Raw genomic sequence first — 16,565 nt, forward strand, 5'->3', positions numbered from 1 at the left:
CCAGCTGGATCCCATCCCTCAGGTGTGTCCCTGCACTGCTTTGCTTGGGGTCATCTGCAAATGTGCACAGGGCGCCCTCGATCCCACTGTCTGTGTCCCTGATGAAGTTAGTAAACAGCACTGGCCCCAGTATGGACATGTGAGGGACACCACTTGTCACTGATCTCCATCTGGAAATCGAGCCATTGACCACCACCCTCTGGATGTACCATCCAACCAATTTGGACCATCCACCAAACAGTCCACACATCTAATCCATATCTCTCCAATTTAGAGAGAAGGGTGTTGTGGGGGACCATGTCAAAGGCTTTACTCCAGTCCAGACAGACGACACCCGCAGCTCCTCCGCTGCCCACCGATGCAGTCACTTCGTCACAGAAGGACACCAGGTCGGTCAGGCCGGTGTAGAAGGCCACTAGACAGCCACTAGGCTGTCTCGGATCGCCTCCCTGTCCCCCATGTGCCTTAGCAAAGCTTGTAGAATCTTCTGAGGCACAGAGGTGAGGCTGACAGGTCGGTAGTTCCCAAGGTACTCCTGTCTACCCTTTCTAAACGTGGGTGCAAGGTTTCCCTTTTTCCCGTCACCAGGGACTTCCCCTGACTGCCAGGACAGGAGTGTCTTGGCAACTACATCAGCCAATGCCCTCAGGATTCTGGGACGCATCTTGTCAGATTCCATAGGCTTAGGCATGTTCAGGTTCCTCAGGTGGTCACGAACCTGATCTTCTCTCACAGTGGGGGGGATTTTGCCCCCCTGGTCCCCGTATTGTGCTCCATCAACTCGGGAGGTGTGAGAAGAGAGCTTGTCAGTGAAGACTGAGACAAAAAAGTTGTTGAGGAGCGCAGCCTTCTCCTCAGCTGTTACTGCCAGCAACTGCCGCTTTGTCCACCCAGAGAGCCCCAGAATATTTAGAGTTTTAAATGCATTCCCAAAGGTAGAATACTTTGTAGTTTGAACTGTGCAAGTGTCATTAACAGTTGTGATTCTTTACTGTTCGTACTTTGTCTGGTAAACTCCTGAGCTTTGCAGCTTTGTTGATACAAAAATTTCACTGAGAGAATGTTTGATGCGGTAACTGGAAGTGATAAAAGCAATTACTCAAAAACTACTTCAGGCATCAAACACGCAACAAACCTCTACGTTCTTGAACTGTAACAGTCCCTTTTTATTTTAGCCCCCTAATGAACGATGGCACAAACTCTGGCAATGTTGGAAACCTCAGCTCCATGCCAACGGCTGCGCCTCCTTCTAGTACCGGGGTAAGGAAAGCATGGCATGAACATGTCACTCAGGACCTGCGCAATCATTTAGTGCATAAACTGTAAGTATTCACCAAGACCCCCTGTTTTTCCTGAATGTTTTTAAAGAATTGCAGTACAGTAGTGCTACTGTTAAGATGAAAAGTTGTTGGGGAAGTTCCACCAAGTGTGAGCTGTTACCTTTAAGCCTCCTCTTCAGTTCATTCTTCATGCTCATTAGGGAGTGGGCATGAAATCGGTTTATATTGCTAGTAAATTCACTGCTGTAGCAAACAAGTATTTAGACTCCAGACTGTTAAACCTCATATTTTTCTCATCATTGAATTTGCTTTAATGTTAAGGGGAATGGTACATTGATTTTTTTTTTTTTAAAACCCTCAATTTTGATATGCTTTTACATACCTGGTGTATAAGGGAATGTTCAGGATGAACATCATAAAGCTGTATTGAATAGGGTTTTTTCTCTGACAAATTGTTCTTTTATTCTTTCTGCCCCCTTGCAGTGTCCAAGCCATCTTCCCCACTCCCGATCCGGCAGCACTGAAGGATCGCCGCATGGAGAACTTGGTGGCTTATGCCAGGAAAGTGGAAGGAGATATGTATGAATCTGCTAACAGCAGGGTATGTAGCTCCAGTCCAGCTCTGCGTTAGAGAATGGGAGGATCACAGCCTTTGTAGCAGAGGGTCGTTTTGGTGCTCTCTCGATGAGCAAAGTCACGCTTTCTGTCTGTGACAGCGCTTGTTTGGTCCCAAGCCATGTGATTAATGTCACTCCAAGCTAATTCACTTCCCTCCGTGCCGTGAAAACTAGACAGCATCGTCCCAGCCCTATTTGCATTCCTCCCGAAAGGGAGGCTGACCTGCATGAGGACCGGACGTCTTGATGTTGAGGGCCATACACATAATGCTGCTGCGTCAGCGTTGGTCAGTTCTTCCTGGGACTACCCAGAGGTGGTTTAGCAAGGAAGACTTGTGGGTGGTCCCCCGGCAGCTTGAGAGAACCAACTTCAGAGAGCAATGATTTCATAGACATCCAAGGCGCGTAAATATCTTCTCAATAAGGATGATCGAGTAGACTTCTGGTTATAAAATTAAACGTCTCCTGACCTCTGTGCCGGAGAAGTACCCAGGAGTATCTGCTCTTCACCCCTAAACCAGCTGCCAGAGCCTCATAGCCAGAAGCTCTGATGGGAGTTCAGCTAACATACTTGGCTCCAAGCAGCAACCTCGAAGAAGGGAGTAGTTTAGGATGTATTAACGATGCCGTGTGGAATTGCGTCCTTCTTTGAGGAGCATCCGTTCTACTTTGACACTGAGGAACAGATTCGTATGAGGCGTCATCGTAGGCAGATTGACGCTGCAGGAAGTGCTCCTTGTGAACATGTCCTTTTCAGGAGTCTCTGCGGTGTGAAAGTAAAACAATATTAAATTTACAAGTAGGAACTTACAGGTGAAGTGTCTCGAGCAGGAGGAGGGAAGGGACTGTCGTACATTTAAATGGGACAGCAGAGGGTGTCCCTGGTGGATTTGGAGACGTTTGGAGGAGGAAAGGGACCTAAACCCAAAGCTGGGTATTGCAACACTGGACTTTGCTGACGAGGCCAGTGAGGAACACCTGTCTCATACTGAACTCACTCCTGCTGTAAGATCAGATTCTAGTTTTGGTGAAAATTGGATGAAGACCAAACAGTGGTGGGATGAGCATCATGCAGCCATTGCCCCATATAACAGTGGGCTTTAAGAGCACAGGTGACCCCACGAGAGAGATGTAGTCTTGAGGGTTTGTAGGGCAGTTTTGCGTTTAACAATCTCAGCTGGTTTTTTGTGCTTGGGAGACACACGTCCAGCAGCTACTGCATGCCGCATTGTCTACCTTGGTGTGCACCGTGACTCTTATTTGATCTCTTGTTGATGTGGATTGAGTAAAATGGATTTTTCATCTTGTACAAGTGCAGTCTTTAGTTGTCTGTGCCTGTGGACTTTTTTTCACTGCTTTCCTCCATTCCTTTGAGGTTTTGTCTGGTTTTGTTTATTCCCTACCATGACTGTTGGCAGTCAGACTCCTTAGGAAAGAGCGATTCGTTTCTGTATGTAAAAATTGATCTGTGCTCGACATCTGTCTCCTGAAGTTTGCTCAACGTAACCGTGTTGCTGGGGACATCTTTTGCTTTTGTCTGTGGCTTAGTGGAAAGGGTTATTATGAAAACAGCACTTAAAAATCGTTAACAATTACAGACTAAACCACAGCTTCCTTTTGTTTTTTGTCCAAGCACCGGAGAACCCGTGGTCTTCTCCTTTGTCTGCTAATCTACTCAGAGTAGGTATGATGGATAGCCTAAAGCCAAGTCTCATGTGGTTTTTGGAAGCTTTGTTTTCCCTTTTGTGCATTAAAGCAGTGATGAGACCGTCTCGATTTAGTACAATTCTGAAAAGAAATGTTTCTTGTTGAAACAAGGTGTATACATTTCAAAAGCCCCAGGAGACTCCCTGGGTTCTGTTGCTGCTTTCTTGCACTTGACGCCGAGTACTACTTTTTTCTGTTCTAGGACGAATACTATCATTTATTAGCAGAGAAAATCTATAAGATACAAAAGGAACTAGAAGAGAAGCGGAGGTCTCGTCTCCATAAACAAGGGATGCTGGGGAATCAGCCAGCCTTACAGACGCCGGGACCTCAGCCCCCTGGAATCTCGCAGGTGGCTGCTGCCATGGGCCAGGCACAGCCCGTGAGGCCGCCCAGTAAGTACTTCTGCGGGAGGTTCGTCTGCGTTCCGGCTGTGGCTCTGCACGGTTGGTGACCTCAGGCTCTCGTGCTAAACTCTGGTTCGGGTTCTAAGTTGGTTTTTTGTTGACCATTCTTCTGTTGTGTTGCAGATGGGCCTATGTCCATGCCAACCGTGCCTATAAGTCGTATGCAGGTTTCTCAAGGTATGTTTTTCTCTCTAACTAATTTATGGGTTCAAAATAATCGTTAGGGGGAAATGCTAATCTTCTCTTCTTCTCTTAACGTTGGGGTAGAGGGAACTACTGGGTCTCCCTTTTTCCAGTATCATTCTTTGTTGCTCCATGGCAGGAACTGTCTCAGTGCAGCCTTGTCTTTAGAGCTGGCAATACGTGATCGATACTTTGCTGGCGATTGGGAAGTGATTCAGTCCTTTCAAAAAGAGGAGAGCACAGGCAAGAATAGTGTGGGTAATCTCATCAAAAACACTGCAGTGGTGGCGGGGAGGAGGAGGATGTTGGCACGTTTTCATCAGTTAATTGGCCAAAAATATATCTGCAACTGGGAACTTAGCACAGTAATCCTGGAATGTGTATAACTTACGTTTTTTGGTTTCCGATGCAGAGTGCAGCTAAAAAAGCCTTGTAGCTTGTCCGTGGCACTGATGGCTTGTCACTCCTGGTTTAGGGTGACTGGCTGGACTCAGTGATCTTAAAGGTCTTTTCCAACCAGATGATTCTGTGACTTACGTGCGTTGGGGTTTTCTCCTGAAAAATAGAAACCCAGGACTTCTAGGTGCTTCAGCTTCCTCCAGAAAAGTGTCCCAAATTATTTTATTTCTTCACTGAATGTTAGGAGCAAATTGAAACTTGTCTTAATGTCCTTGAGAAGTTACATCATTTTAAAATTCATTTCAACAGCAAACCAAGTTATTTGCAGTTATAGCTCCACAATTAATTATTTACCCATTTGTTCCTGTTAGAAAAGTTTGGGTGCTTTGGAGGAATGAAATGTTTTGTATGAAAGGCACAACAGCTTTTTAAGCGTAGCGTTGGCTTTGTCCTGACCTGAGGCCAGAGTGGCTTTTCTATATGCAGCATGAATTTTATCCTGTTCCCTTCAAACATTCCAGTGAGGCCTGACTGGGACGTGGCCGTTTCAGGACAAAGACCTGATTTTAAGAAACTCTCTCAAGGCGTTACCTACAAACAGCACCCTGACATTAACAGGTCATTCACACTCAGGACCTTCTGCAGGTTTTTCCAGACACCAAAGGTTACATTTGACCCGAACTGGTATTCTTCAAAATGTTTCTTGTATCCCACTTGGTCTCTTAAGCCGAGTAATTTGACTGAAGTTAAAGGGAAGAGATGGTGTGGGGGGCAGTCAGACGTTAGTCATAATAAATGTGAATTTTCTCGTAGAGTTATACATAGATAAACTCTGATGCCGTGTTCCTAATGAGTTGTTTTGGGGGTGCATTTGCAGGAATGAATCAGTTTAACCCCATGTCCATAGGGAATGTACAGATGCCCCAGGCACCCATGGGACCCCGTGCAGCTTCGCCGATGAACCACCCCGTACAAATGAACAACATGGGCGCCGTTCCTGCGGTTCGTACTGCTTCCTACCAGCTTCTCCTGCAAGCGGGCTGATCGCGTTTAGCAGCGGGGACGCTGTTCTGAAAAGGCCATGTCATGCTCTAGTGCTGTAAATTGGAGGATAATTTCATGGAAACGTACTGAGTCTGACAGGCTCTTACTGAGGCGTTTGTTTTCAATATTTGTGGGGGGGGGTGTTAAAAAATCTGTAGAGATATAGATGCCTGTGAGGCAATAATCGCCACGTGTCTGTGGAGGAGCACAGCTCTTTCAGAGCCGTGTCTTTGCAGTCTATATACACCTTCTGTACTCTGCCACGAAAACAGGTTTTTATTCTTTAGAAAAACAAAAACATTTTCAGTTCCACTGAATTACCTCCCTTAGCTCAGAGAACACAATGGGAATTTTAACACTCTTAGTCGAGTTTGAGAATTACCTCTTGAAACACAACTGCCTCATGAACACTGCGGAACACCTGGGTCACCAAAACCAGTTTTCCTGATATTTTTTGGCCCATCTTTTGGTCATTCACATTGAGGGTATATTCCGTTGTCTTGCTACATAATGTGAAACAATCATCTCTTTAATTTGGGTGTTCATTTTTAGATGGCAATGTCTCCTTCCCGAATGCCTCAGCCGCAGAACATGATGGGAGCTCATTCCAACAACATGATGGGTCAGGCTCCTACCCAGAACCAGTTCCTGCCCCAGAATCAGTTCCCAGCATCCAGCGGGGCCATGAATGTGAACAATGTGGGCATGGGTCAATCCACAGCCCAGGCCGGGGTGGTTCAGGTAAGATGGGTTTTCTGATAGTCAAGTTAGTTGCTCTTAATTATTTTGTTCTGATTTATTTCACTTAGGCATGGTTGTTTATTTGGTATTTGGTTTATTTGGTAGATTGGTTGTTTACTGTGGTCACTGCTGACTTTGGGGGATCTGACTGCTTCATAAGCTCTCAGATAATCTGTCTACAGACTCAGGGGTCAACAAAAATGTGTGCTGCTGAGATTTCTAGGGGGACTGTCGGAGGTTAGTTCATGGGGCGTTCATGAGCATGTGCTTTCCCGCGTGTGGACCTGAGTAGCTAACTTTAAGTGAAGAATTGCAGTGAAGTGGTTGGGGAAGATCTTGGGAAGTTTGTTTGAAGCTCTCTGCTTTTGAAGAGAAGGTTGGTTTTCTTTCTGTAACGTTTTTCTGTTACAGCAGTGGTCAGTGAAGTAGCAGCTGTGCCGAAGTATATGCTTTTCCACCCGGAGGGGCTTGGTTTTTAACTCAGAGTCCAAGTAGCTGAGGTTAGCTGAGACCTCCAGAGTTCTCTTGTCCAGCCCCATCCTGCAGTGAGACAGAACCTTAATCAGGTTACCCAGGGCTCTGTCGGGGTTTGGAAAATGCTCAGGATGGAGCACCTACAGTTTCTTGGGCCCGCCTTAGTTGTTTGACCACCTTTGTGGTGAACATTTTTTTTTCCTTAATTAAATAAAACTGTGTACAAGCAATGTAGAAGCGTGTTGTAAATTTGAAACCTCATCTGCAGGAAACTATTAATTGATTTAGATTTTTAAGAGTAAAAGGTACATCTGAGGATAGAGTATTCTGCTTTTATCACCAGTTATCTGATGCAATCTTTCATAAAATGTGTCATTGAAAAGTCTGTGAGCATCCAGAGTACTTATTGGTGCTTCTCTGAAAATCAGATCCACAATTTTCTTAAGCATCTGGAGAAAGCTAATTAGAATTTAAAAAAAAAAAGGCAACAACAAAAAAATAACTTCTGAAGTCTCGCACTGGGCATTGGGGCAGGCATTAATTGTGATGAACTGTCTGGTGAAGCAGGGCTGCTCGAGAGTCCTGGCCTAAGGTGCGTATTTGCTCAAAACCATTTTGAATGCAAAGTCCAACCTTTGCCCAGCTAATGCCATGATGTAGAGATGGTCTGCCTGTGGGTTTCTGTGTTACTCGGAGATGAGGATTCCCTCCCTGTGCCGGCAGAATTAACATGCAAAAACGTGGGTCTAGGAGCAAGGTCTTTGACTGAGAGGAGCGTGGTCATTTGCACGAGCAGCTTTTTTTTACCGATCTCGTGTGTAGGCTTACAGTATACTCCTAAAGACAACTTCAGCACTGGGGTGTAGAGGCTAAGCGTGATTCCCAGCCTGTGGGGAGACACGTCTGTAAAAGAATCTCTGTCTCTAGCAGGGGCAGGTTCCCAGTGCTGCTCTTCCCAACTCCATGAACATGCTGGGCCCGCAGAGTGGGCAGTTGCCGTGTCCACCAGTGACCCAGCCACCTCTACATCAGACTACACCTCCCGTGTCCACTGCTGCTGGGATGCCACCGATTCAGCACCAAACGCCGACTGGAATGACTCCTCCTCAGCCAGCAGCACCCACTCAGCCATCGACACCGGTCTCATCTTCCGGACAGACCCCGACCCCGACGCCGGGTTCCGTTCCCACCGCGACACAGACACAAAGCACACCCACGGGGCAGACTGCCGCCCAGGCGCAAGTCACGCCGCAGCCCCAGACCCCCGTGCAGCCCCAGTCGGTGCCAACCCCGCAGCCACCTCAGCAACAGCCCACATCCGTGCAGGCACAGCCTCCTGGCACTCCAGTAAGTACCAGCTAGTCACGTTTTCTTGCGTAGGACCATTCCACAGGAGTCCTCCCGATGTGTAGCACCATGTTGTGAATGTATAGAGCCCACAGTTGTGAATAGTAGCTTCTACTTTAGACCAAAGGGTTCCTTACAGAGGTGTGTGAAAATGTGTGTGTTCAGATGTCCTCAGCATCATTTGAAGGAGGGGGGTGTGTTGAATGAGATCAAACTGCTCAAAGTAAAACTGGCAGCAGCGTGCAGAAAGATGAGGCGTAACAGGCCTGAGACTATATTTGGCCTTAATCAGAATCGGCCTTTTCTCGTCATGAGATTCACATAAATTTTTTCCTTTAAGATGCAGTCAGGACGAATGCACGTTTCAGGGGATGTACAGTGTTTTACTGGGCAGCTGTTTTCTCTGTAAGAGAAGCCTCTTTAGGGCAGAATTTGTCCTTGGCTTCTCCTCTGTAAAGCAGAGTTATTAAATGTGTGATAACGAAACTTGGCTACAGCGAGCTCCTGTATCCATGTTCTGCACTGTTTTAGAGTATCATCTCATGTCTCTTTTGTGCTGTTCATTTTTAGTAAAGGAAAATATTTCTATATATGCAGTGTCTTTCTTTTGTACTGTTTTTACAACAGCTATCCCAGGCAGCAGCTAGTATTGATAACAGGGTCCCCACCCCTGCCTCAGTTGCTAGTGCTGATACGAGTTCCCAGCAACTAGGACCAGATGCACCAATGCTAGAAAGCAAATCAGAAGTTAAAACTGAAGAAACTGAGCCAGAGACTAGTGAGACACAAGTGGAAGCTAAGACTGAGGTAAATGAGATTCTATACAGCTTAACTGAAAGCAGTGACAGCTATAAAAGCACTTAATGCTATGTCTGAATTGGTGAGCTAAGGGGCGAGAGGAGGGTAGTTACTGGAAAGTAACTGTCCTAAGGAAAGCCGTGGATGGAGAGTGCTTTGACAATCTCAAACTAATGTTTTGATGATTGAAGTTTGGGTTGTAGATGCAATAGTACATCTCGTTACATCCTTTCTTAAGGTGGAGGATGATTTACAAGGATCTTCACAAGTAAAAGAAGAAACGGATGGAACAGAACTGAAACAGGAGCCGATGGAAATAGAGGAAAAGAAGCCTGAAATAAAAGTAGATGCTAAGGAGGAGGAGGAGAGCAGCACTAATGGAACCACTTCACAATCCACATCACCATCTCAGCCCCGCAAAAAAAGTACGTGTATGAAAACCAAGTTCTTGTGGGCTTTGTTTTCACGGGCTTTTGTTTTCCGCGGTCTCAGCTCCTGCTGGGAGGTCTGTTTTGCATGTGTGTGCCACACGTGCTGCTCTGGGAGGTCAATACTCTGTAACTGATTTTTGAAAGTGGCATTCCTTTAATGTTACACGAGTCGCGGGTGAGAAGAGTGTGTCGCTGTGGTGGTGATCCCAGCAGTCTGCCTGCAGATCCCAGCTCCGGCTCGGGACCAAGGCAGTAATGCAGAGGTTACTGGAGAAATCGCATACAGAAATCGCTCCCTGTACATCTTGGCTACTGCTCTGTCAGGGGAGCTCAGTGTAGGCAAAGAGGGCTCTCAGGAGCTTCAAGTCCGGTGTAGTTTTCAGTGCGGCATTCGTTGGAAAGCCTTCTCCTCAGAACTAGGGCAGTAGTCCCTTAGTTAACCTCCGCGCTGGCCCAGCCCGAGGCGCGACTGCATCTCTCCTGCTTGTTTTTCCATAAGGACATGTGATGACATTACAGATCTGGAATGGACTTAGATAAATGATTGCATGCCTTGGGTTAGTAAGAAGCGAATTAATAAGGTTCTTAAAACAGACAGAAATGAATTGCTCCACTTGCAGTGCAGGCTTCGTGGGAGCCTGCAAGGTGAGTTTTGGACTTAAACAACCTTCCCTGTCTAGAGACTGCTGTCTCTCAGCATCTGCTTCTTTGAGGTGATGTTTTCTGCAGTTAGTTTTTAGCTCTTGACCAAAGGTAAGCTTTCAGCATGCTGCAAGAGCCAAAAAAGGGGAAGTGATGACCTGTTTCATTACTTTATTCTTTACTTCTTCCCTTGCGAAGGAAACAGCGTAGTGCTACATTAGGAGAACGCCGCGGAAGCGTGCTTTCCACAACGTGATCAAGGTCTTCAGGTTTATGCAGCTTGAATCTCGATCTCCTGTATAGGCTATGGCTTGCATTTAATTACCAAACACAATGTTTTTATAATAAAACACTCTCAAACACCATTTGCTGTAGTGGTATTTCCGTCTGCAACACAGTGGGCCAGCCAGATGAGAGTGTGCTGCAGAGCTAACTGGCAGAGCCTGTTTCGACCAAAACGTGACACAGGGAGTGGAAAGCTGACTAGCATTTATAAACCAGTTTTATTCCCAGTGGGAAGAATCGCTGCTGCTGGTTAGGAGTGCGCTTGCAAGTAAATTGAGGCAAGCGGTTGAGAGAGGAGAGTTCTGGCGGAGTGAGTCAGTGGAAGCTGCGCTGTGTCCTGCCGGTTCAGTCTGGGTTGCTGTGTATTTCCAATACCTCATTTAGTAACACAAGTCTATCTTGGAAGTGTTGTCACTACGTAACCGTGTAGTATAATACACGGGCAGCGTGGGCAGGTACAACCCTATACACCATTTTAAACGGTGACATTTTCTCACCAAGTGGTTTGTCCAACTTTAATAGAGCGTTGGTATTAAAATGCTAAATAAACCAAGGGGTACTGAGAGCAAGTGCTGTGAAGCATGCTGATGGGCTGTGCGACATTTTAAAACTACTCAGGAGACTCATCTGGAGTTTCACCTGGGTTTTGGAAACTCTTCTTCCATCCCCAGCGGCCAGACTCCTGGGGGACACCCCACCGTCACTTGGGATGTGGCAGATACGTGCTGCAGCTACTCAGGGTGGAGGTGCCATGGAGTGTGTGTTATAACCAGGCAAATTGTAGCCTGATGCCTTAATGTTTGAAAAGATAAATCCGGACCCCGCAGGATTGTTTTTGTGGGTACAGGCGGCTTGTTGCGCAGTTGGAATCCCCCGCTTGTAACTAGGCTGTGCCCTGACTTCAGTGATGGGAGATGCTGTGGGGGCTGGAAAAGGGACCACGCTGAGACACTCTTCTGCTCAATCACCCCTGAATTTGTGTAGTTCAGCTTTTCTGGAGACACCCCTTCAGCAAGGTTTTGCCTTCATGACTGCAGACAACCAAACCCATCCAAATTCAGGGTTTGGGTTTGGTTTTTTTCTGTGAATATAAGCAAGAAAGGAAGGGGTCTGGTTCCTCTTCCGTTGCAGTCTCCTCAGAAGAAACGGTGTAATACTCACTCACACAGTAGCACCTCTCTCCTCCTTGCAGATGGCTGCCTTAGTTTGACCTTCAAGATCAATTTTACTGGTTTCTTCCTTTCTTTCTAAGATCTAATAATGCAAAACCTGCAAGGCTTGGTTTGGGGTGGGGGTATTCAGGTATATTGTCCTTTTTGCTTTGAAGATGTCCTTCATCTTCATTTACGGATTTTCTCCTTAGTAATCATAAGCAGGATTTCCTCTAATCGAAAGAAATACAAATTTTAAAAGGTAAAAAAGGCAGCATTATCCTCTTCTCTGCCAGATAATACGTCATCATGATTCAGGCAAAGATCCCGTTTTCTTTTTACCACCCACGCATCCAAGACAAAATGGGATAACTGGATGCCAGCTCCTCACGAAGATCTTCTAGCTGCCGGAGGAGAGCCGAGAGCATTTAATTTTGGGAAGGGAGGAGGGGAGAACAGAAAGTTTCTTGTAAAATCTGTGTATAGGGAGATCCTGTGATCGAATGTTCTGTTACTCATCATATTCTGTAGAGGCAGAGCAGCTTTTTTCCTGCTAATGATGAAGGCAGCTTTTCTTTATGTTTTTAGGTGAAGTCATAAGTGGAAACAATAACTGGATTTTGATTTTTATTTTTTCAAACTTCAAAATGAAAGTAGGTCATAACATCAGCCATGATAATTAGGCTTTAAGGAACTTGGTGAAAGTTGAGCTGTGAGTCTCTAGTTGGGGTTTAAATTGAGGTTGGATTTGTTTTGAAAGGTTCTCTAGCTCAGCGGTATGTTGTCAAGGGGTCGGAATGGGGAAAGCTCTAGAAGTGGTGTCAAGTGAGTGGCCAGAACAGATTATTAAAAGGTGCTTTTTGACCTTTAAAATTCATTAAATGAAATAATTCAGATTATCAGGTTATGAACTACCTAGCCAGAGCCAGATGGTTCCAGAAGCAGTAAAGAATATTTTTTCTCATGAATGGAATTTGATATCTCCTTCTGTTCTCAAGAATTCCATAATCTAATTTTGCAGCTGTTTATAAAACTTGGAGAGTATACGGTCGGGTTCCTTTCACAGGAAAGCGTCTGCATAGATGGTGTCAATGAACAGGGAAGAGAATTGCCGTTTTAGCGGGACTGAGATTGTGGCAGCAGCTGAAATGATCACGGAGTGGCCTTTATTGCTGTAACAGCAGTGCAGGCCTCCTTGGCTCCTCTCGTTCTTAATCTGGCAAGTATGAGTTCCGCAGCAGCAGCATCCCGAGATCTCGGTGTACCTGTCACGCCAGCCTGCAGCGGCCCTTCTGCTGGCCTAGTCCTGTGCCACGGTGTAGGTGACGAGGGAGGCGGCGCGCCTGCCGTGTTCCTCTCTCCATCAGAGGCAGCGCGCTCAAATGGGCTTACAATTTTCATCATGACTAACAACTTCCAGGAGCTGCAGCATCTACAGATGGCTAAAAAAATGGAGAACTTAAAGCTTTCAGAAATTTTTCTGAGTAGCGTCAACTTAATTTCTTGTCTTGCTTTATTTTTCATGTGTAATTTCCTTGAGTGGAGTTGAGATGAAAAGACTTGCTCTCAGAAATACCACCCAAATGAAAGAGAGAGGGGGGAGAAGGAACTTCTACATATCATAGCTTTTTAACTAAAAGTTCTAAAACGCAATTTGTATCTTACCAAAATACCATTTGAGTGTCAAAAGCAACGCTCAGCCTCAAAGGGGTCACTGTAGCCCTGTTGGTTTAAGTGCTTTCAGCAGAACTCGTAATTGCTGCCTTTTATTGGTATCGTTCTGCTGTCAGCCAGGTAGATAAATACGAGATGCCAGCCCGCTTCCCCGAGTTGTCTTTTTTCTCAATTAGAGGCATTCTTCCCTATTTAAAGACTGTTCCTAAGGAAATAAATGTAATTACACTGCTGAGATGTTCAAAGAGCTCTCCAAGTTGTTATTATTTTTCAGAAAACGCGTTGCCTTTCTTGTCCTTGTCATCCACTTGTGAACGAACCAGGGCTGTTGCCATGCCACTGTTGCCAAGTGCTTGTAATGATGCATATAAATCTGGAACTATTAACACTTTCAAAATCAATTAACGGTCCACCAGACCAGCACTGTTTGTATACTGTGGCCAGAAAATTCCTGCGCCAGCTCTCCAGACATCTGGTAACTCGCTGTGGAGCTGGCTCTTCGGCCCTGGCCATGGCGGTGGTTTCTGCTGGAGGAATCTTGGCCTGGAAATAGCAAACGGGGTTAGAAGGGAGGAGGAGGAAGATACGCATGGCGTTCCTCTCTGACGAGCAAAGTTGGTTTGTTCATGTTGAATTAATTTGTTCTGGATAAGGTCCTTCTTTTACGCTCTAGAATGAGTATCGCTACAGGCTGCATTTGTTCCCGTCTCCTTGTTCTGCGACTGTCACCTGCTGTAATTTGAGTTTTGCCTCTTAATTAGCCACACAGGGCAGGAAATCCCTCTTCAGGTTTTTATGTTAACATGGTGCTTTGGTTTTTTAGGGGAGTCAAGAGCTTAGGCAGCTTGGAAGGGGACATTCTAACCTTTCTAACTTTCACCGACAGTTTTCAAGCCCGAGGAGCTGCGCCAGGCTCTCATGCCTACCCTTGAAGCTTTGTACCGGCAGGACCCAGAGTCTCTGCCTTTCAGACAGCCCGTGGACCCCCAGCTTTTAGGGATTCCGGTGAGTTGGCATTAAAAAAAATCAAATGTGTGTGGGTGTTGTCTTTGCTCATAGAAACATTTCGTCTTTTCTGTCCAATATTATGACACGGGGTTTTTTTGTGTGTGTTTGAAGGACTACTTCGACATCGTGAAGAATCCTATGGATCTTTCAACCATTAAGCGTAAATTGGATACTGGGCAGTACCAAGAGCCCTGGCAGTACGTGGACGACGTCTGGCTGATGTTTAACAACGCGTGGCTGTACAATCGCAAGACTTCCAGGGTCTATAAGTTTTGCACTAAACTCGCGGAGGTGTTTGAACAAGAAATCGATCCTGTTATGCAATCACTTGGCTACTGTTGTGGGCGCAAGGTACGTACCCCCGGGACAGAGGTGTGGGCTTCCAGAGAGCCTAGCCTGGTTAGTCAGATGTGACATACGCTTTGTGTACCCTTTTTAAAAACCGAGATACCGCATGAAAGGGCTGGGAAAAGTTTGGCTTATATAAGCATGCTAAGAGCTGAAAAGGGTAGATGGCATCCTTCTTGCTGCTGTTTTGTTATTCATGTTGTAGTTTTGTCCCTGAGAACCCAGTTTTTTTCAATGTTAGACCCCTCTAATAAGCAATATTAAACTGCTTTGCTTGTTTTCTGTGACCACTGCAATAAAGCAGGCAGAGGGTCAGCTGTTTAGCTTATGCAGTTAATAATTGTAATTAAATTAAGAGAGCTGTGCTGATATATTTGCAACAGCCTGCAGTAGTGTGATGAACTTAACGTAGCATTGTGGTATGTGTCAGATTTGCCCGAGAGACCCTTGATTAACGCCGGATTACATTGTAAAGCTTTTCTCACCGTTGTTTTGCAGTATGAGTTTTCTCCCCAGACCTTGTGCTGCTATGGCAAGCAGCTGTGTACCATCCCTCGGGATGCTGCCTACTACAGCTACCAGAATAGGTGAGTGCCCGGCTTTGGGTGGTTCTTCCTTATTCGGGCAGCGAGAGCCTTTGAGTTCTCTGCACGTAATGAACTTTTTCTTTCCTTTGTGGCTAAGTCAGGAAAAAGTTATTTTTATATCTTTGCATGCTGTGCTTTTGCAAGTGACCCTTTAGTTTCCCGTGCTGCCGCTTGACGCACACTGTACTGGCGTGCTTGCTCTTAGAGAGGCTGTGTCACGCACCGCTCGGGAGAGAGGGAAGTTCGCCACAGAACGAGTAGCAGGGCTTGCTGGAGGGAGGCGGGCAGAAGGGCAAAAAGGCGCTGAGAAATCACGTCACCTTGTTCTGGGAGAACTGTGAAAATACGCAGATTCGTTGTCAAATTCGTGTCAGAATTTGCAAAGGGTACAGTGATTGGCTGCAAGACTTAGGTCTCTCTTCCTCGTCGGTGCTTAATTCTACTTAAATGACCCTTGAATTAACATTGAAAACTACACAGAGACTCCATGAGATGCTCTGAAAACGATTTCTGTTATTTACAGTTATATTAATAGTTTCTATTATTTTTTAATTAATATTAGGATTTGGTGTTTTTGTGATTATTAAATGATTGCAATAACACTAATTTTCTATTTAAAACTGACACCAACAACGCTGTAAGAACAAAGTGAACTTCGAACTGGACTTTGGGTTTGGTTTCTTAGTTGTTTCCCCTTGGAAAAAAAAAAAAAGACAAATACAAAACATAAGTAGGCAAAGACACAAAGTTCCTTTTACCTGTTCACAACCAAGTTAGGCTTAGTTGTTTCCCCTTGGAAAAAAAAAAAAAGACAAATACAAAACATAAGTAGGCAAAGACACAAAGTTCCTTTTCCCTGTTCACAACCAAGTTAGGCATTCCCTTCCCAGAGGGCTGGCAGTCTGTAAGCTCTCCAAATTTGAAGTGCCCAGCGGGCTGTTGTCTGACTTAGGTTGCAGAACTCCCTCAGACAGTCGGTGCTGGCATTTTGCCTCTCTCAGGTGATGCCTCCATCACCAAACGTGCCATAAGATGGCGCGAGACTGTTGTGTACCACCGAGCCGAAGCGACGCAGGGTGGGAGCTGAAAATGTGCCATCTCGCATTGTATGTTGGGCCTTAGGTGGCTTTTGCGGGGCAGATAGTATTGCATGGAGGGATGTACATCCATGAGCTCCCGTGAAAGCTCATACAGCTGAAAACCTCTGAAATGGCCTCTGAAAAACATCAGTCTGCAGCGGAATAAAGCGATGAAAACGCCTTTAAAGAGAGAGCACTTCAGTACTGGAAGAGGGGAAAAAAGAACATTTAAATACCAGCTCCGTGTGGTAGAATTTCAGGTGCTCCCCCCGTTACGCATCCAGGTAGTGCTCTGTTTGAAAAGAGCAGCAGCTTCCAGAACAACTGGCGAAGGGGTGGTTTTTCTTTCGGTTAGACCTTTCC

The 16,565-nt window shown here is 45.7% G+C and overlaps 1 protein-coding gene across 1 annotated transcript in view; it reads left to right on the forward strand.

The window, feature by feature from the left end:
- Nucleotides 1-1,136: 1,136 nt before the first annotated feature.
- The window catches only part of LOC104495798 (CREB-binding protein), a gene marked incomplete at its 3' end in the record, with an annotated part of 32,751 nt that continues 17,322 nt past the window's right edge, over nucleotides 1,137-16,565 (forward strand). The window contains exons 1-12 of the mRNA XM_010138814.1: nucleotides 1,137-1,322; nucleotides 1,764-1,881; nucleotides 3,807-3,999; nucleotides 4,135-4,188; nucleotides 5,501-5,595; nucleotides 6,190-6,378; nucleotides 7,780-8,199; nucleotides 8,827-9,006; nucleotides 9,236-9,422; nucleotides 14,067-14,185; nucleotides 14,300-14,539; nucleotides 15,035-15,123. Coding sequence (XP_010137116.1) covers nucleotides 1,183-1,322; nucleotides 1,764-1,881; nucleotides 3,807-3,999; nucleotides 4,135-4,188; nucleotides 5,501-5,595; nucleotides 6,190-6,378; nucleotides 7,780-8,199; nucleotides 8,827-9,006; nucleotides 9,236-9,422; nucleotides 14,067-14,185; nucleotides 14,300-14,539; nucleotides 15,035-15,123 — 2,024 coding nt within the window. The remainder of the gene's footprint in view (nucleotides 1,323-1,763; nucleotides 1,882-3,806; nucleotides 4,000-4,134; nucleotides 4,189-5,500; nucleotides 5,596-6,189; nucleotides 6,379-7,779; nucleotides 8,200-8,826; nucleotides 9,007-9,235; nucleotides 9,423-14,066; nucleotides 14,186-14,299; nucleotides 14,540-15,034; nucleotides 15,124-16,565) is intronic.

This window comes from Buceros rhinoceros, unplaced genomic scaffold (genome assembly GCF_000710305.1).
Source record: "Buceros rhinoceros silvestris isolate BGI_N320 unplaced genomic scaffold, ASM71030v1 scaffold7036, whole genome shotgun sequence".
Classification (NCBI taxonomy): Eukaryota; Metazoa; Chordata; class Aves; order Bucerotiformes; family Bucerotidae; genus Buceros; species Buceros rhinoceros.